We start from the raw sequence: 16,488 nt of genomic DNA, 5'->3' as shown, positions 1-16,488 counted from the left end.
TTGGCCCTTCTACACTACGTAACTCTACCATATTTTCTGTATGTTAGAAGCAACCAGGAAGGTATTCAGGCCCTGAGATTCCAGTTTAGGAAGTTAAAGCAATGATGGGCATCTTTCCTACTCATTGTTTGAAAGATCATGGTAACAGCAACAAAAATGATGCCAGGCAGTCAATGAGAAATGAAGTTCTTAGTTCTTCTCTGCATCGGAATACTCTGCAAGCTGATAAGCTGTGTGTGGAAAGCATCACAGTAGTCTGTGTAGCAAAGTACAGCAAGGGAGTACACATACAGTGTGCTAAGGCATTTTTAAGCAATATTTAAGAGGAAAAGAGGTAACCCCTAATCTGCTTATCCAGCGGTGCATGGATAAGTGTGCTGATGCTGAGGAGATCCCTGAAGCTATGGCAGCAAGAAAGGAAAGCAGGGAACCTCATTCCAGGGTATGAAAGAATATCATATGTGGAAGTGTTGTATATAAGTCAAGTAGGGGAAAAAAATGGACAAAAATAGGGGAATGGTGTTGTAGTGGCTGTTACACTACAGAAGACTTGACTTTAGAGTTGGTCATAATGTGGATTTCCTGCTTGTGCTGTTTGTAATGTGTGAGAACAAATTCAACTCATTTGGTGGGAAAGTTCTCACAGAACTGATGTCTGTGGACAGAAAGGTGTTTGTAACATAGTTATTAAGATACTGCATGTACAGAACAAAATTTCCCTGGTCTTCACTGGGTTTTGGATAAGGCCATCCTTGTGAATTAAAAAAAAAAAAAAAAGAGAGAGTATCACATAAATACAGTATTAATTCTGCAGATATTCTGCTTCAGTGTAAGCAAGTTCAGCAGCTCCATTTTTATTATTACAACAAATATCTCTACATTAGCATAAGGAAAACCAAGGGGTGAAATGCCAGGCATGCTCCCACGCATCTAAACAAACAGAATCGCTCTCTGCATTTCTCAGGTGATTAATCATTATGCCCATTCTGCCTTAACAATTATTTCTGATGTAAAAAGTGCTCACAAGAGAACTTTGTTTTATTTAGCATTAAATAAATGTATCTGACAAGGACTGCTTTACTTATATGTACACTATATCCGTATTTATGTGCCTCATGCAGCAAAGCTGCTACCCGCTAAACACAAATCTATACTTTGGCCACGTGAGAATGCCCCACTCATCAGCTCCACTTGTTGCACCTCTCCTGGGACAGCCAAATCTCTCTCAAATGTGCAGTTTTATGAGCATCCCTCGGCACGACAGGCGTCACGCAGCACTGCAAATTCATGGAGGAAACGAACTCACTCCATCCTCTCTCTGGATCCGCATGGAGCCTCGCACAATGGGGCTGTGATTTATTTGGGGCCTCTGGGTATGACTGCCATACAAGTAGTAACTAATGACAACAGACCACCAGAGATTGCTGAGGTTCGCTTGCTGTAAGGAAAAATAAAGCTGGTCCGTAGCACAGGCATTGCACATCTGCTTACGTGCATAAACGTGGCTGATTAAAATCTTGGGGGCACCTCCTTAATGGCGAGCTGGATTTTCAGGCAACAGCAATAAATTATTTTGGGTTTTTTTGTGGGAAAACAACCAAGATTTAAGATCTCCACTACAGACCAACTCTCTGAGGTGTGTCTCAGAACTGCCCGTTTCTTTCCTCCTTTTCTCTTTCCTGCTTTCTTCTTCCTTTCTTCTCCTTTTTATTTTTTCCTTTTTTCAGTTTATTCAGTTTTCCTTTTTTCTTTCTTTTCTCTTTTTTCTTTTTTCCTTCTTTTTTTTTCCTATTTTCCTTTTTTCTTTTTTTCCCTCCTCTCCTCTTTTCTTTTCTCCTTTTTCTTTTATTTTTTTCCATTCTCATTTTTCTTTTTTTCATTTTCTTTTTTCCCCTCTTTACTTTTTCCTTTTTTTTCCTTCTTCCCTCCCCCTATTTTCTTTCCTTATGTTTTTTCCTACTCTTTTTCTTACCCTTTTTCTTTCTTTTTCTTATTCTTCTTCTTTCTCTTTCCCTTTTCTTTCCTCTTCCATCTTTCCATTTTCTTTTTTCATTTTCATTTTCTTTTTTTTTCTTTTTCGTTTTCTTTTTTCTTTTTTTCTTTTTCCCTTCGTTTTTCGCTTTCCTTTTCCCTCTCTTTCTTTCTCTCTTTCTTTCTCTCTTTTCCTCTCTCCTTTCCTTTTTCCTTTTCCTTTTTTCCCCCTTTCCCTTCCTCCCTCCCTCCCCTCCCCCCTTTATCCTGCGTCTTCCCCTCCTTCATCCTGCTTTTTCCCCTTCCTCCCTCCTCCGACCATTACTCCGGACGGTCCCTTCCAGGGCCGGACCCAACAGCAGCTCTCAGACCGCGGGGCCGTGCGGGAGGCCGGGGTTCTCCAGGTGGGTGAGACGTGCCCTGGGGGTGACGCGTCGGTGGGTGACACGTCGGGGGTCGGCAGCCCGGGGCTGAGACAGGAGCCGCCCGCCCGGTGTTCGGCGCTTGTGTGGAAAATTCTCAGGGAAAATTCTTTCTCTCTCTCTCAGGCCCCCAAACGCTTTGTGAATGGGGCAGTGCAACATGTGGCCTTTCACCTCGGCCGAGAACCACTGCCAGACAGCCACACTCGGAGAATTGTTTGTTAATAGTCCAATTAGATAATTGCCATCTTTCACTCCTTTCGTTCTACGTTTCCCATAAAGGAATGAATAAGGAGAGCAGCATGAAGAGGGCTTCTGCCCCGCAAGGTGACAAGAAGGGCTGGAGCATGCTCTTTGCACAAGGCCATTTGCTTGAATTGAATCATTGTCGCCTAATCAATGGTCTTATTGGATTACGGGCTGTTGAGGTTCTCAGAGATATTGTAGCCCGGACAATGAAATCGCTAGAGTAAAACTTTTTTCCCCCTTCAGCGGATCACGCAGCTGAGATTTTCCACGGGCTATCTCCGCTCTCCCTCCGTCCCCCTCTCTCCTTCCTTCTCCCCCCTCCTGGATCCACTGCACACACAAAGCTGGCTCTTTTTTTTTTTTTTTTTCTTTTTTTTTTTTTGCCTCCTTCTCCCCCCCCTACCCTCCCCTCAACGAGCACAGCCTCTGCGAATAGGTTCAGTGTTTGCGAAGGTGCGGAATTACACACACACACACGCACACACACACACGCACGCACGGCCGCAGCGCGCACAGCCGCGGGGCGCAGAGCAGCGCACGGGGATGGCGCGCAGCGGGGAGAAGCGCTGAGCGGCCCGGCCCGATCCCGCGGAGCCGCCGACGGGAGAACTTCGGGGCTGCGTACGCGGTGCGACCCGTCGGGTCTGGTGGGATCCGCGGGGGCTTTTTTTCCGCACCCCCCTCTTCCCCCCCCCCCCCCCCATACACATACACACACACCCCTTTTACCCCTCCCTTCCCTCCAACTGCATTTTTCCAGCCCTACCCGGCAGCGTTATTCACATTTATTTGGCGTGCTCTGGAGAAAGCCACTCTATCATCGGGAGGTCAAAGGCGTATCGAAGAAAGTTAATAATGGCTGCTAATGGTGCGAACAATTCCGGGTGAATCTTGTCAAAAGTTTTTTTTTTTTTTTTTTCCTCCTTCCCCCCTCCCCTTTTCTCTCTCTCTCTTTTTTTTTCCCCTCTTTTTTTTTTTCTCCTCTCTTTTTTTTCCTCTCTCTCTCTCTCTCTCTCTCTTTTTTTTTTTTTTTTTTTTTTTTTTTTTTTTTCTGGAAGTCTCAGTCTTTTGATTGTGTGTTTCCTGAAAGCAAGACCAATCATTTCGGTTTATTCACTGGCTAAACTCCGCTTGATTGGGGACAAGCACACAAACCATCCATTACGATCTGATATATTATCCAAACAATTTAGTGTATTCATGAGGTAACCTAAATGTGGAGGCTGCAAAATTACCCGTAATCAATTGAAGCAGCGAGTGCGCGTCCCCGGGCGCCCAGCAGCCGCGTGGCTCCGTGATAAGGCGGACACAGCAGCGCGGAGCCGGAGCGCGGTACCTGCGCGCGGAGCGCAGCGGGACGCGGGGAGCAACGGAACCGCAGCTTTGCCAGTGGGATCGACCCCGACCTTCCCTCCTCGAGGTGCTGTGCGGATCCCACCGGTGTGACCCTGAGCCGTGCAATATCCAGCGGAGACTTCGCCGCCTTCTACCGCCGCCACTCTCTCTTTTTATTATTATTATTATTTTTTATTTTCTATTTTTCTTTTGTTTTTGTTTTTGTTTTGTTTTGTTTTCTTTTTATTGCACTACATGTTTGGGAAACAAGACAAAATGGACGTTAGATGCAGCACAGAGACTGAAGCCAATCGGGTCTCGAAGAACGGACACAAGGAGGGCAAGGACAGCAAAGGGGCTGAAGGAAATATCTCTACTTCTTTTCTGAAGGAGCAACAAGGGACTTTTTCTGCCTCCGCAGCTACCGAAGACTGTAACAAAAGTAAATCTGGTTCGGCGGACCCGGACTACTGCAGGAGGATCCTGGTCAGAGGTACGAGCCCGGGGTGCTCCGCGGGGTGGGGAAGGTGCTCCGCGTTCACGCCGCCGTATTTCGGCCGCATCGCTTCGCTCTGCCCTGGGATCGGGCCGGGCACTGCCCCCGGGGGTGCGGCGCTGCCCCGTTCCGGTGAAGAAGCCCCGGAGAAACGCGGTGCATCGCGGCGGAGTTCCCCGCTCCGTTCCGCCGCCGCCTGCGGGATCCGCCCGGCCGCGGCCCGCAGCGCTTCTTCCGCGCCCCGCGGGGGCCGGGCAGGGTGCGGGGCCGTCCCCGTGTGTCCGCGCTCAGCCTCCCCGTAGCGGGGGTGTGGGTGCAGCCGCCCGGCCCGAAGTCAATGAGGAGATGACGAAGGGCTTTGTGTGCTTTTTACACTCGGACGGTTTGTTTCTTTCCTTTCTCTCTGGGCCGAAATGAACGAAATCGTTCTGCTCTCAACCCCTCCCAGAAAAAAAAGAAAGAAAAAAAGAAAAAATATATATAGATATATCCGCGAAGGAACGGTGGTTTTCTCAAGGTGCGATATGGGGGGAGGAGGGAGCGCAAGGCGGAACGTGGGGCCTTGGAACAGTCCTTAATCCTCGCGCGACCGATTGACCCAGAGAGGGGCAGATTACGGCGGGTGCTTCCCTCATTTTAGCGGGGAGGTAAATTTGCGGGCAGCGAAGTTGGGAGGGATTCAGGCTACGCGGATGGTTCTGCCCTGGCAGTGGTGCCAATTGGGTCTGTCCCTTTCCTTCGCTCGGTGCTACAGAAAAGGGTTCGGGGCCGCTGGGAGCCTTCTGTGGGGTTATTTCTACCCTCGTTGCTCTCCTGTTTGCCAAAAAAATCCCCCACGATGCTGAGCCCGGGTGTCCCCATGCTGGAAGTGGGCAAGCGGCCCGCAAAATGCCTTTATCGTGTGAGAAACTTGTTTAAAGAAATAAAAAAATTTAAAAAAATTTTAAAAATCTAAAAAGATGGTTTTATATTTTAGGGGACTGCGGTTAGGGGCTCCCAGCACACCCACAGCCCCGGGGAACAAAGGGTTGCCCAAGTCCGCGGCCACAAAGCCCGGCCCGGAGCATCCCGACCTCTCGGTGGCCAAGCGGGGCTGATTCGCGATGGGTTCAGAGAGGGTGGTTTATTGCCCCATCGCCCCTTCCTCCCTGCCCTCTCGGGTTTTATTGTTTCTTGTTCCCTTCCTTGGGCGCAGCCCCGCAATATCAGGGCCAATACCCCAAGCCTGGCTGGGATCTCTATCTTGAAAGAGGGGAGTAGAGTCTCTTCTACATCCCTTTGGAAGAGAAAAGGGGAAAAAAAAATACTAAGGAAGGAAAAAGGAATAGAATAAGAAAGGAAAATTAAGAAAAGAAAAAAAAAAAGGAAAACGGTCTAAAAAGAAAGAAAGAAAAAGGAAATAGAAAGGAAAAGATAAAGAATGAAAAAAAATAAAGGAAGAAAAACAGGGGAAAAAAAAAAAAAAGAAAGAAAAAAGGAAGGGGGTTGCCTGTGTGTAAAGCTGACTGCGCCTTGCTTTGCCAGATGCCAAAGGTTCCATCCGAGAGATCATCCTGCCCAAAGGCCTCGATTTGGACCGTCCCAAGCGGACCCGCACCTCCTTCACGGCCGAGCAGCTCTACCGCCTGGAGATGGAGTTCCAGCGGTGCCAGTACGTGGTGGGGCGGGAGCGCACCGAGCTGGCCCGGCAGCTCAACCTCTCCGAGACTCAGGTACCACCGGGACCGGCCCTGCTCGGGCTGCGAAATGCCGCGTCTCCCGTATTCCGGCGGCTCCGCGGCCCTGCGCGCATTTTGCGCGCCCGCGCAGGCCCCTGGAACGGAGGGTTGGGAAGGGTTGAATAGAGGCCGGGCCCGAGGTGCCCACAAGCCGCGAGGATGCGGAGGGGGAATCGCGGAGCTGCGCGGGGAATGGGAGGCCCTGAGCCGGCTCTGCGCGCTGCTGACAGCTCCGAGAGCTGCTGCCGGGCTGCGCTGCGCTGCGGCCGGCTGTGAGAGCCCGTCGTGTGTCCGAGGGGAGGAACGGCCCCGCCGGGAGAGATGGCACTGCTAAGGGAGCGGCCCCGGCCCCGCAGCCGCCTTCATATTTCTGCAAAACATCATCCAGCAATAAATCCCCCTGACAAGCTAATTGGCTTTTTTTCTTTCCCCTGCCGGATAGCGGTGACAAGTTCAATAGTGGTAGGTTACAGAGACCGCCATGCTTTTTTTATTTGGGGAGGGGTGGGGGTGGGGAGGTCTTTTTTTTCTTTTTTCTTTTTTTTTTTTTTTCCGTATGGGCGCAGGTTTCCTCTCTAAAGCAGGTTTAAGGAGACGAGGGAAGCGGGAGAGAGAGCTCGTGCGGGCCCGGCGGTGCGGGAGCAGTGCGGACCCGGGATAGACACGGCCCGAACGGGGCGTGCGGGGCTGCGCGGAGCCGTGCGGGGCTGTATGGAGCCGTGCGGGGCCGCGGCGGAAGGGAAAAGGCCGGATCCGCTGGCAGGAAGCTCCCGGCCTGCCCTAACCCAGCGGAAGGCCGTGGGGGGGGGATCGGGGCACTTCTGCTGCCCCCGCACCTGACCCTGCCCTCTCTCCCCGGCCCGCAGGTAAAGGTGTGGTTCCAGAACCGACGCACCAAGCAGAAAAAGGACCAGGGCAAAGACTCGGAGCTGCGTTCGGTGGTATCCGAGACCGCCGCCACCTGCAGCGTCCTGCGGCTGCTGGAACAGGGCCGCCTGCTCTCCCCGCCGGGGCTGCCCGGCCTCCTGCCGCCCTGTGCCAGCGGAGCGCTGGGCTCGGCGCTGCGGGGCCCCGGCCTGGCTGCGGGCAGCGGCACGGCGGCGGCGGCGGCGGCGGCTCCGGCCGGGGGATCCCCGCACCCCCCGAGCGCCGGCACCGCGGCGGGGCCGCCCCCTCCGGCAGCGCTGCACGGAGCGGCCGCCGCCGCCGCCGGGCACGGGCTCTTCGGGCTGCCGGTGCCCACTCTGCTGGGCTCGGTGGCGGGGCGGCTCTCCTCCGCGCCGCTGGCCGTAGCGGGCTCGCTGGCGGGCAACTTGCAGGAACTGTCGGCCCGCTACCTGAGCTCGTCCGCCTTCGAGCCCTACTCCCGGACCAACAATAAAGAAAGCGCTGAGAAAAAAGCACTGGACTGACTCGAAGTAACTTCCCCGTATTTATATTTATAGTATCTATTTGTGGCGATATTTATGCCCCCCTCCCTCCGTCCCTCTCTGTGAGGCTCCTTCAGAGGGCCGGGGCGGAGCGGGGACCCCGCAGCCCCCGCCGGGCCGGGAGCGTCCGTCCGTCCGTCCGTCCGTCCACCCGGGGCCGTCTGTCCGTGCGTTCGTCAGCTTCGGTAGGAAAGGGAGAGCGCACAGGGCGCTCGATGCCCGGAGAGGATTCGGGGAGAGGAGCTGCCAGGTGATGCCCGGGTTGTTTTGTTTTGTTTTGTTTTTCTTTTTTTTTTTTTCCCCCGGACTTCAGTGACTTAAGCACAAAGGTTTGGCTTTACACACCCCCTCACGGCACCGCTGCCCGACCCTGGCCGCAGCCGGGCACTTCCCGGCGGCCGTTCCGTTCCGCGGTCGATCCCCGCTGCGGACGTAGCGCTCCGAGCCCTGCGGGACGCAGCACCGCGCCGTGCCCGAGCCGCGCTCAGCCCGCGGGTTGCAGCAACGCCCTTTTTGCCTTCCGCCCCGCTCTGCTAAACGAGTCCGCAGAGAGAGAACGGAATTGCGACTCGGTTTGCACCCAGATCCGTTGCGATGGTCGATTTTATTTTATTTTTTCTCCTTCTGTTTGATTTTTTTTTTCTTTTCCCAAACAACTGCAGTGCGCATCACAAAGCCGTCAGCGTTCTTCCTCCTAAATAACCCTCTCGGTTATCGCTCACACTTCAATTAAAACGAACGTAAAATATACAAAGCGCATCTTTTGTTGTTATTTTTGTACTTTAAGACACATCTCTGTAGCGGCCTTATCCCCACCGCTTCCCGCTGCTGTTTTCTCTACCACCGCGTATATCACACCGGCCACATCCCGCATCGATCTCCCGTTCGATTTCAGTACTTGAATTTGCCAGAAAAGGGATTCTGTATTTACTTAATTCTTCGGGATAATAATAATAATAATAATAATAATAATAATAATAATATTTCTTTGCTTTGGTTTGAAGTTTCTTTCTCTAAACTTTAACACATGACGTTTACAAACTGTATAAATGCGTGCCACCAAACTGTAACCAAAACAAACAAACAAACAAAAAAAAAAACCAATCAGACTGACAACGAGTGGAACGGTTTCTGTAGTGCATAGAATTAATAATAGACCAGAAGTGGACAGAAGGAGCTGGACAGAAAGAAAATAGTAATTTTATTGTAAATTATTGACGTCGGAAGTCTCTAGGCAACTAGTCGGGAAATACGGAACGAACCGAGCGCTGAGCCCTTGCTACTAACTTTTGTTCTGAATGTTTTGGATATTTGGATGTTTTGTATTTATGTGGTGAGAGTGAAATATATTATATCTATATGACGACGGAATTAGGTGTATTTTCGTCTTATATTCGTAGCACCCGAACTGCCTCGATCGAACACTCGCGCTGCCACAAGAAAAACAAACAAACAAACAAACAATCCTATACCTACAGAACTCCCCTAATTTTGTATTTTTTTTAAATTGATTTATTTTTAATTTCTTTTCTTTGAAGCGGATGCGGGAGCCGCGAGCAGCCGGGCCGGATGGGGACGTCGCGCTCCGCCCGCAGCTCCCGGCGGCCCCGGCCCCGTCCGGCCCCGCTCCTCCCGGTGCTCCCGGCCCACGGGCGGCTCCTGCCCCACGATGCTGGCCCTGGGCACACTGCGAGTGTATTTCTCTCTCTTTAAGTGCATAGAAATACATACGCGCACACAGGCACGTCTACAAGCGTGCGGAATGATGGTTATTAAGAAGGGTTTTCTTAGCAGCTAGTGCTTCCATCCCGCTTGGCAGCTTAGCCCTGAGAGCGGTGCGGGGCAGTGGCGGCGGGCAGCACCCATGTTTCTCAAAGCCCCCCCAGCTCTCGGCTCCCCCAGGGCCGCTGTGGAGCATCAATGTGCCTCTCCCTGTGTCCCACCGGCAGTGCACTGCTGGGATGCTCTGGGGCCTGTCCTGGATAGGATGAAGAGGGAATGATGTGGTGGCCATGGTGGTTTTTTTTTTTTTTTTAATTATTATTATTATTGTGTCTTTTTCTTTTTTCTTTTTTCTTTTTTTTTTTTTTTTTTTCTTTTTTTTTTTCCCATTAATAGGAAAGGCAATGTGGGCAAAGGAGGGTTTCACAGGTGTCTTTTGAAGAGCAACACTGCAACTACTGGTCAAGGTTGAAAAAGTGCAAGGGGAAGCAGCGTTAGAAAGATAAGAGTGCAGTGTGGCAAAGCAGAGCTGCCTGTGGGAGATGCTGGTGTTTGGGCTCTGCCTTCACCCATGTGGTTGGTGCGGCATCACCACATCCCCATGTGGATTGGGGAGCCCAGCCCTGGCTGCCTTTGCTGAGGAGGTGAACACCATCCCTAGGTCCCCAAACCAGTGTGATGGGTTCACCTCATATCACAGGGAACTATCTGCTTTGTTGGGGGCCGGTTCCTCACTGAAACCAACTGCCACACGGGGACATGAGCGGCAGTGCGCCTTGCCAGGGCTGCCCATGTGCCTTCAGCCCAAGCAGGGATTTCACCACTACCTTATGTTTTTCAGCTGGGGGTTTCTGCATCCTCATACCGCTCTGTGAGTCCCCTTTTCCTCCTCAGTCCGAGGGCTGGAGCTATGTTCAGTGAAAGCTCTCTGCTCCCCATCTAGGACCATTTGAGCCACTGTCAAGCTCAGTAGTCTGCACCAACACTGCGGCCACAATCCTTATTTTGCAGCTTTGCAGCCCTTCTCGGTGTACACGTGAAAAGTAAATATTTTTTATTATCTTATTAATTGTTTACAAGTATTTCCGAATAAGGATGTGCCCTTAGCTGCAGTGGAGTCTTGTCAAAGCATTCAAGTAAAAGAAATACTCTGAGAAGTTCTTTTCTCCTAATACATTTTTATTTTTTTTTCTTGGCTCCAAATCCTATCTGCCCCAGCTTTCTTTGGAGGCTGCACCATAGCTGGAGATAGAGGAAACGCCATACACTGCATCCCACCCAAGAGGGAGATTATTTGTTTGTATTTAAACTCCCCACACCTCAAATCCATTAGGTTCCCCCCTTTTCGTAGCTGGAAAAACTAGAGTACATTCACCTGATTTTTGTAAAAAGAGACAGAATGCCACCTGTGGCTGCGTTGCTGCATAGAGAAGTTAGAAGTCATGCTCACACACATCCATATGTACTGTATGTCTGAACCAAAACTGCTGGCAAACAATAGCCCTGTTTCCTTTCTTTGCCAACTGCATCAGCACTGTTCTGAGCCAGGCACGCTGCCTGCTTCTGTTGATGTGTTGAATTTCTTTCTCCTAGAGCAATGAACACAAACCTCCCTCCTGGAAGTACTTGCTGCTAAAAGCGTTATGCTATATCTCATGTGGGATCATTATTTGTGCCCATCCCTGCTGCACCTGAGCTTAAACAGAGGAATATTTAGTAGTAAAGCACGTAAACAAGATATAGACCTATCTCCAGTGTGATTTGTGAAGGAAATAGGGGAAGTGTTTCTGCGGCAGGCAGACCTCATCAAAACTTCAGCAGCAGCTGCACTTACTCAGGGTGATGAAGCTACAATAAAAGAAAGGGCTGCTCAGGTTATCACAGCTGGTTCTGCTGAGTCTGAGGACTATTTCACAGGAACATCATGCAGTGTTAGGTCCTGCGGCTCTCAGGAGGGTACAGCTCCCAGAATCAGCTCCAGGGTGAACGCAAGACAGCCTTCGCCAGGTCCATGTAGGGGGAAGAGGAATTAGTCTGTTTAGAGGGGTTTTTCAAAAGCATTTGTCCACCCACTTAACATGGGCCCTGCTTTATTTGCTGCTCCTCCACTTCCCTCATGCCAGGGATTAGTGCAGCCCCTGGCCACTTTGTCTCCATTTGCAACCCTGTCATCAGCCCGAGATACATGACCTTGTGACATGTAAAAAAGCACACAAGGTCCCTGATTAACTTCAGAGTATTTTATTTCTTTAGAGAAAAGAAAAACACTTCAAAAGAATAACTCTTGAACAGAATCAAATCGCAGTCACTGGCAAGTGTTTAACAAAATTACCAGGGAAGCGAAAGTGAAATCCATCGATGTAATGCTGTCTGTGCAGCAGCCATAGCACAAACCGTGACCCTGCATCGCCGCCGTGGTCCTGAGCTCTGTCTGGCAGGAGCCAACACGAAACGTTGCTGACACAGAGGTAAGAAGCCTTCAATATGCAGCTTAATCCCTGCGTTAATTTTCTTCTGAGAAGTATTGAGGAAATTTAAGCTCAGCGTTATCGCTTCTGCACGTTGTTGTTACAGTTAATGCTGTTGTTCGTATCTATGGGAGTGAATGACTCTAATTTGAATGTTGTCTTAAACGTTTCTAGTGGCAGTGAGTCGCATGGTCAATCATATGGAGAAGAAAAATTACATTTTGCATATCCATCTTCTATCTGTAGCAGTGTGACTGGTCCCTTGTTCTGTCATTAGAAGCAGGCAATGAAAATTTCACAAGCCACCTTCTGAAACATCTTCCTTCTTTTTAATTCTTTTACACGTTATCTCTCCTTCGTCTTCTCTCTACATGAACAATCAAAATCCTTTCAACTTCTTTTCATACGTGATTCTTACAAACTGCACTTAATATAACTGTTTGCCAAGAGGGCTGCCTTTTCTTTTTTATTCTCCCTGTGAGGAGGAAAAAAAAAAAAAAACCCACAAAAATAATAAATTCCCAGAGCCTTTTTTTTTTTCCTTCAACTCTGCATCCCATTCTTCTGTTTGATCCCCCTGCTGTGAGCAAAGATGAAAACATCTCATCGGTAGGGACTCACCCTGAACGCAAACCTTTGCCTGACACATGGTGTTACGACCAACACAAGAAGGCTGGATCACATGGCACATCTTCTGAGCTGCCAGAGTGAAAGAAATGGCATTTCTGACTTTCAGCTGAAGCAGCTATCCCACAAAGCATGTGTAGCAGAGGACAAATAACACAACCCAATCCACATGAAGCTAAGCCATTGGTTATTCCTTGTGTATTCAGTGATTCCGAATCAACGGGATTGGAACTAGATCTTTAAGGTCTCTTCCAAGCCAAGCCATTCTCTGATTCAACGATTCTCTTTCCAATAGTCTGTCTTTGTTGGGTGACACCCATGAGTCTGCAGAACATTTTGCGAGGAAATCTCATGGCATTCTTATATTTTTAAACATCCTTCTCTAGTTTTGTTTGTCTTATTTTAGAGCACAGAAAATGCGGACGTATAAAAATAAACTGATGCTGGGAAGCATCACGTTGGCAAGTCAGGAGCTGCAGCTTTAGAGCGGACATTGGAAGGAAGTGAGCTAGAATGGACAGAACTCAGGAAGGTTACTGAGACCACATCTAGAAAAAATTTGAAGACTGTCATTCAGAAAGTCAAACAAAAGAGGCCCTCAACCAGCATATGCAAATGTTGTCAGAGAGAGGTCAGTGAAGGACAGAACTGTATGTACAGAAGTATGGAAGGATATTCTTCATGGCTCTAGAATAAACACCAGAAATTAAGAACAGGAGAGCAGTCCTTGTTTTAGTCAAAACAAATTTAACAACTACTATAGTAATATAGTTATATACATTTCCTGATATTAGCCTGATCTTTCTTCCTTTCTTTCTTTTCATGCCTGTTTTTTTTTAGTTTAAAACCTACACAGCCTACTGCTATATGATCATAATCTCCTCGAAGCCTTTGAACAATTTCGTGAACCTAATCCTAAATGGAAATCAGAAGAAGGTAGAAGAAAGTGTCTGTTTCCGCAGAGAGCTAACTGGGGATAAACAGGCAATCCTAGCCATTCTGAGTGCACACTCCAAGATAATCTTTACACTTCTCTGGACACAGCATTACAAGCATCCTCAAGATCACCTGATTACTGAGATGAATTAGTAAATAAGAACCCATTTCATCAGGTGTTGAGGAGGACTTTAATTGTGCTTGAGCTACAAATGTGAAACTTCATACCATGGCCACAGCTGTTAAAACAACAGAGTCTTGTGAAAACGGTCTTGGATTACTGGCCCCATGCAGTGAAACATTTTTAATGAAAAGGGATTATGCTTATCTTTTCTTAATGCATTGTGTCTTTTTAGATATCCTTACTGTCATTGTTGTTATTTACTAAGAGAGCTGATATACACTCCCACTTAAATATGTTCTGGCACATACTTAATACTTTATTCTATTGGCATAGTTCTGATGTGGGCTTACAGAAAATAGTGTGAGATAAATGAGTTACTTACCCTTCAGCATGTACAAGATCCTGAGAAACTCAGTATGTTTGTCTGCTTCTCTCCCACTTGCCAATTCTCCTATTGATTTACTTGATGAAATCAGATCCCTTGTCAGATAGAATTTAAATAGTGTTTTATGAGCAGATGATCTACACAGATGACACTAATGCTTCTATCTTAATATACGCAATTTGTGTTTATAACCACTTTTCTTTTTAAAGTGCACTGGGAGATCCAAGTGAGTAAAAATCTAGGAGAACTGATTTAAAATTATAAGTGTGAAATTTATCCTTTGCAAAGAGAAAGCATCAGCCATATAAGCTGTATCTTCTGCTTTATACATTAGGCTGTATTTGATTTCCAATATGAGATAATGAAGTTTTTATCCAGAATCATGGCAGTCAGGTCTACCAACAAAGCTGCTCTAGGGAAAAGTCTTGTACTGTTTGTACAGACCTTCACAGAAGTAAGGTCTAAGATTTATATATGGGTGAAGAAATGTCTATTAGCCATCTAATCAGCTAGTGAATCTCTTGGCACATTATGGCACATCTTCAATGCCTGAGAAATACATTTGACACTGAGAACAAACGCATGAAAGCTGTATGAGCAGACTGGATTAACAGGGAAAAGATGAATAGGATAGAATAGGGTAGAATAGAATATAATGCAACACAACGCAATACAATACAACAGGCCTCTCAGCCATCTCTTCTCCAGACTAGACAACTCAAGTATCCTCAGCCCTTTACCAGCCTTGTTGCCCTCCTCTAGATGCTTTCAAAGACTTTAGCCTCCCTTTTATATTGTGGAGCCCAGAACTGCATGCAACACGTATCTCAATGTATATAACATTTGTTATAAATCTGCTTCAAAACTAGTGATGAAGAAAAGCCATAATCTTAATGGAGGATACTGAAATTGTGCTCTTCAGACTATTTCTCTAGGAAGCTCGCTCTTTAATGTCAGTTCTGAGTATGTAAGTACCCACTGTGAGCATTGGGGGACAGTGAATCCTGTTTCAATGATAAGATTGTGTTACTGACAGAAAACACTTCTGTGAGTCAAACCTTCCATCCATCAGGACATAATTAATATAAAAACTAAGATTTGAGCTGTATCTCTGTCTTTTCACCTGTAGGACAGTCAGGCATGTAAATCCAGAAGGGGAAGACACAGTGCAATCCTTCAGAGAAGCAGCTCAGCCAATGAGGACAAAGGTATCACACTTTCAGACAGAAGCTTTTTGTACAAGCGTCCTGAGCAACAGTGATGCTATGAAAAAAGTTAGTAACAATGTCAATAATGTCTCCTTTATGCATGGTCAGAGAGAAGCTTGCTCCCGTGTGGTGCAGCAGGCCCAGTAATGTCTGGTAGGCTTCTGTTGGTCTTCACGTTGTCTTTCTCCACAGGGAGCATGATGAAGGCATAGACTCCTCTTAACTTGAGACCTGACAGCATATCCATGGCCATCTCCACCAAACGCGGTTGCAAGAAACGTGACAGCGAATCTTTTCCCCTGTGCCCGGGGAGGTGGAGGCGCGGACCTCGGGCGCCGCACGGGCTCAGCACCGCGGACAGCGCCCACCCCGCCTCGTGGCCGCGTTCCCGCGTGTGCGCGGAGCCTCAGGGGCTTCAATCTGAAGCCTCAACTGCTCCTGCCAGCCCTATGGTTGTGTCTGGGAACTGCTAGGAATATCGCACTGTGACAGTGGGTCAGGCCAGACCATGCAGACCTAGGTTGGCATTCAGAAAGCCCCGGTTCTAGCACTTTGTCTATTCGTTTTCCCTATATGTATTCCTCCCACGCTCATTTATACCATTTGCAGGTATAAACTCTCTCCTGCTATGCATTTACATAATTAGGCCAGTCAGTAAGCACTGCTTTAATATGAATAACAACAATAAATTGCTTTTCTATACTTCAGCGTACAGTAAATGCTGAAAACTATAGCTTTGACATCAAGCTATTTAACGAACTGTAATGCCAGTTTATATTAAAACCAAGATAAATTATAATTTTCTACCTGTGGATATAACACCACTATTAAATACAATTATTAACTTCCATGAGACTATATTAATGAAAAAGAGATTTAAGAAATTCAGTTGTTTGAGAACTTCCAAGAAGTTAACTTGCTGGATATATTTATACATAAACATGCTTCTGCTAAGAGAGTCCTTGAAACAGCCTAAACTTCGTGACTAATTGGCATGCTTATGCGGATAAGACAGAAGGCAAGATGGAGAATTTCAGTGACAAATAAGATTTGCTATGTTCAGTTCTGCTGGCCAAAGCAGTGAGAATTCCGACAGAACAAATCCAGAACAGACAGGTAATAATAAGGGAATAAAAGCATAAAGCAATTTATTTCCTGTAAACTGCATCAACATGGAAGGGTCCTTGAGGAAGTATTTCTGCCTCTATATGGCTCTCTAATGCATGTAGATGAGAAGTATGATCTCTTTCAATCAAGATCCTGAAATGGCTCTGGTGCAGCAACTGGTGAAAAGCTGAGTATTTTTACCTTGGTTACTCTAAACTTCATTGCTTAAGATTCAAAGGCAAAGACAACAAAAGTTTCAGCCAGGATATTCTTGACTTTTCATACAGAAT

At 47.7% G+C, this 16,488-nt stretch overlaps 1 protein-coding gene across 1 annotated transcript; it reads left to right on the top strand.

Moving 5' to 3' along the window:
* The first annotated feature begins 3,442 nt into the window (after positions 1-3,442).
* Positions 3,443-7,706, top strand: VAX1 (ventral anterior homeobox 1). The gene is made up of 3 exons (XM_085229229.1): positions 3,443-4,470; positions 5,998-6,185; positions 7,058-7,706. The coding sequence occupies exons 1-3, from the start codon at positions 4,233-4,235 to the stop codon at positions 7,601-7,603; spliced, it is 972 nt and encodes a 323-aa protein (XP_085085355.1). The 5' UTR covers positions 3,443-4,232; the 3' UTR covers positions 7,604-7,706.
* The last annotated feature ends 8,782 nt before the right edge of the window (positions 7,707-16,488 follow it).

Source organism: Meleagris gallopavo, chromosome 8 (assembly GCF_905368555.1).
Source record: "Meleagris gallopavo chromosome 8, MGAL_WU_HG_1.1, whole genome shotgun sequence".
Lineage (NCBI taxonomy): Eukaryota > Metazoa > Chordata > Aves > Galliformes > Phasianidae > Meleagris > Meleagris gallopavo.
Note: the sequence above shows the minus strand (reverse complement) of the source record. Positions and strands in the feature narration are given on the sequence as shown.

Excerpts from the sequence above, each read along its gene's own strand:
- VAX1 (XM_085229229.1), top strand. The coding sequence starts at position 4,233 with ATGTTTGGGAAACAAGACAAAATGGACGTTAGATGCAGCACAGAGACT. Across the intron at positions 4,471-5,997 it reads CAGGAGGATCCTGGTCAGAG|ATGCCAAAGGTTCCATCCGA; the intron begins GTACGAGCCCGG and ends TTGCTTTGCCAG. Across the intron at positions 6,186-7,057 it reads TCAACCTCTCCGAGACTCAG|GTAAAGGTGTGGTTCCAGAA; the intron begins GTACCACCGGGA and ends CCCGGCCCGCAG.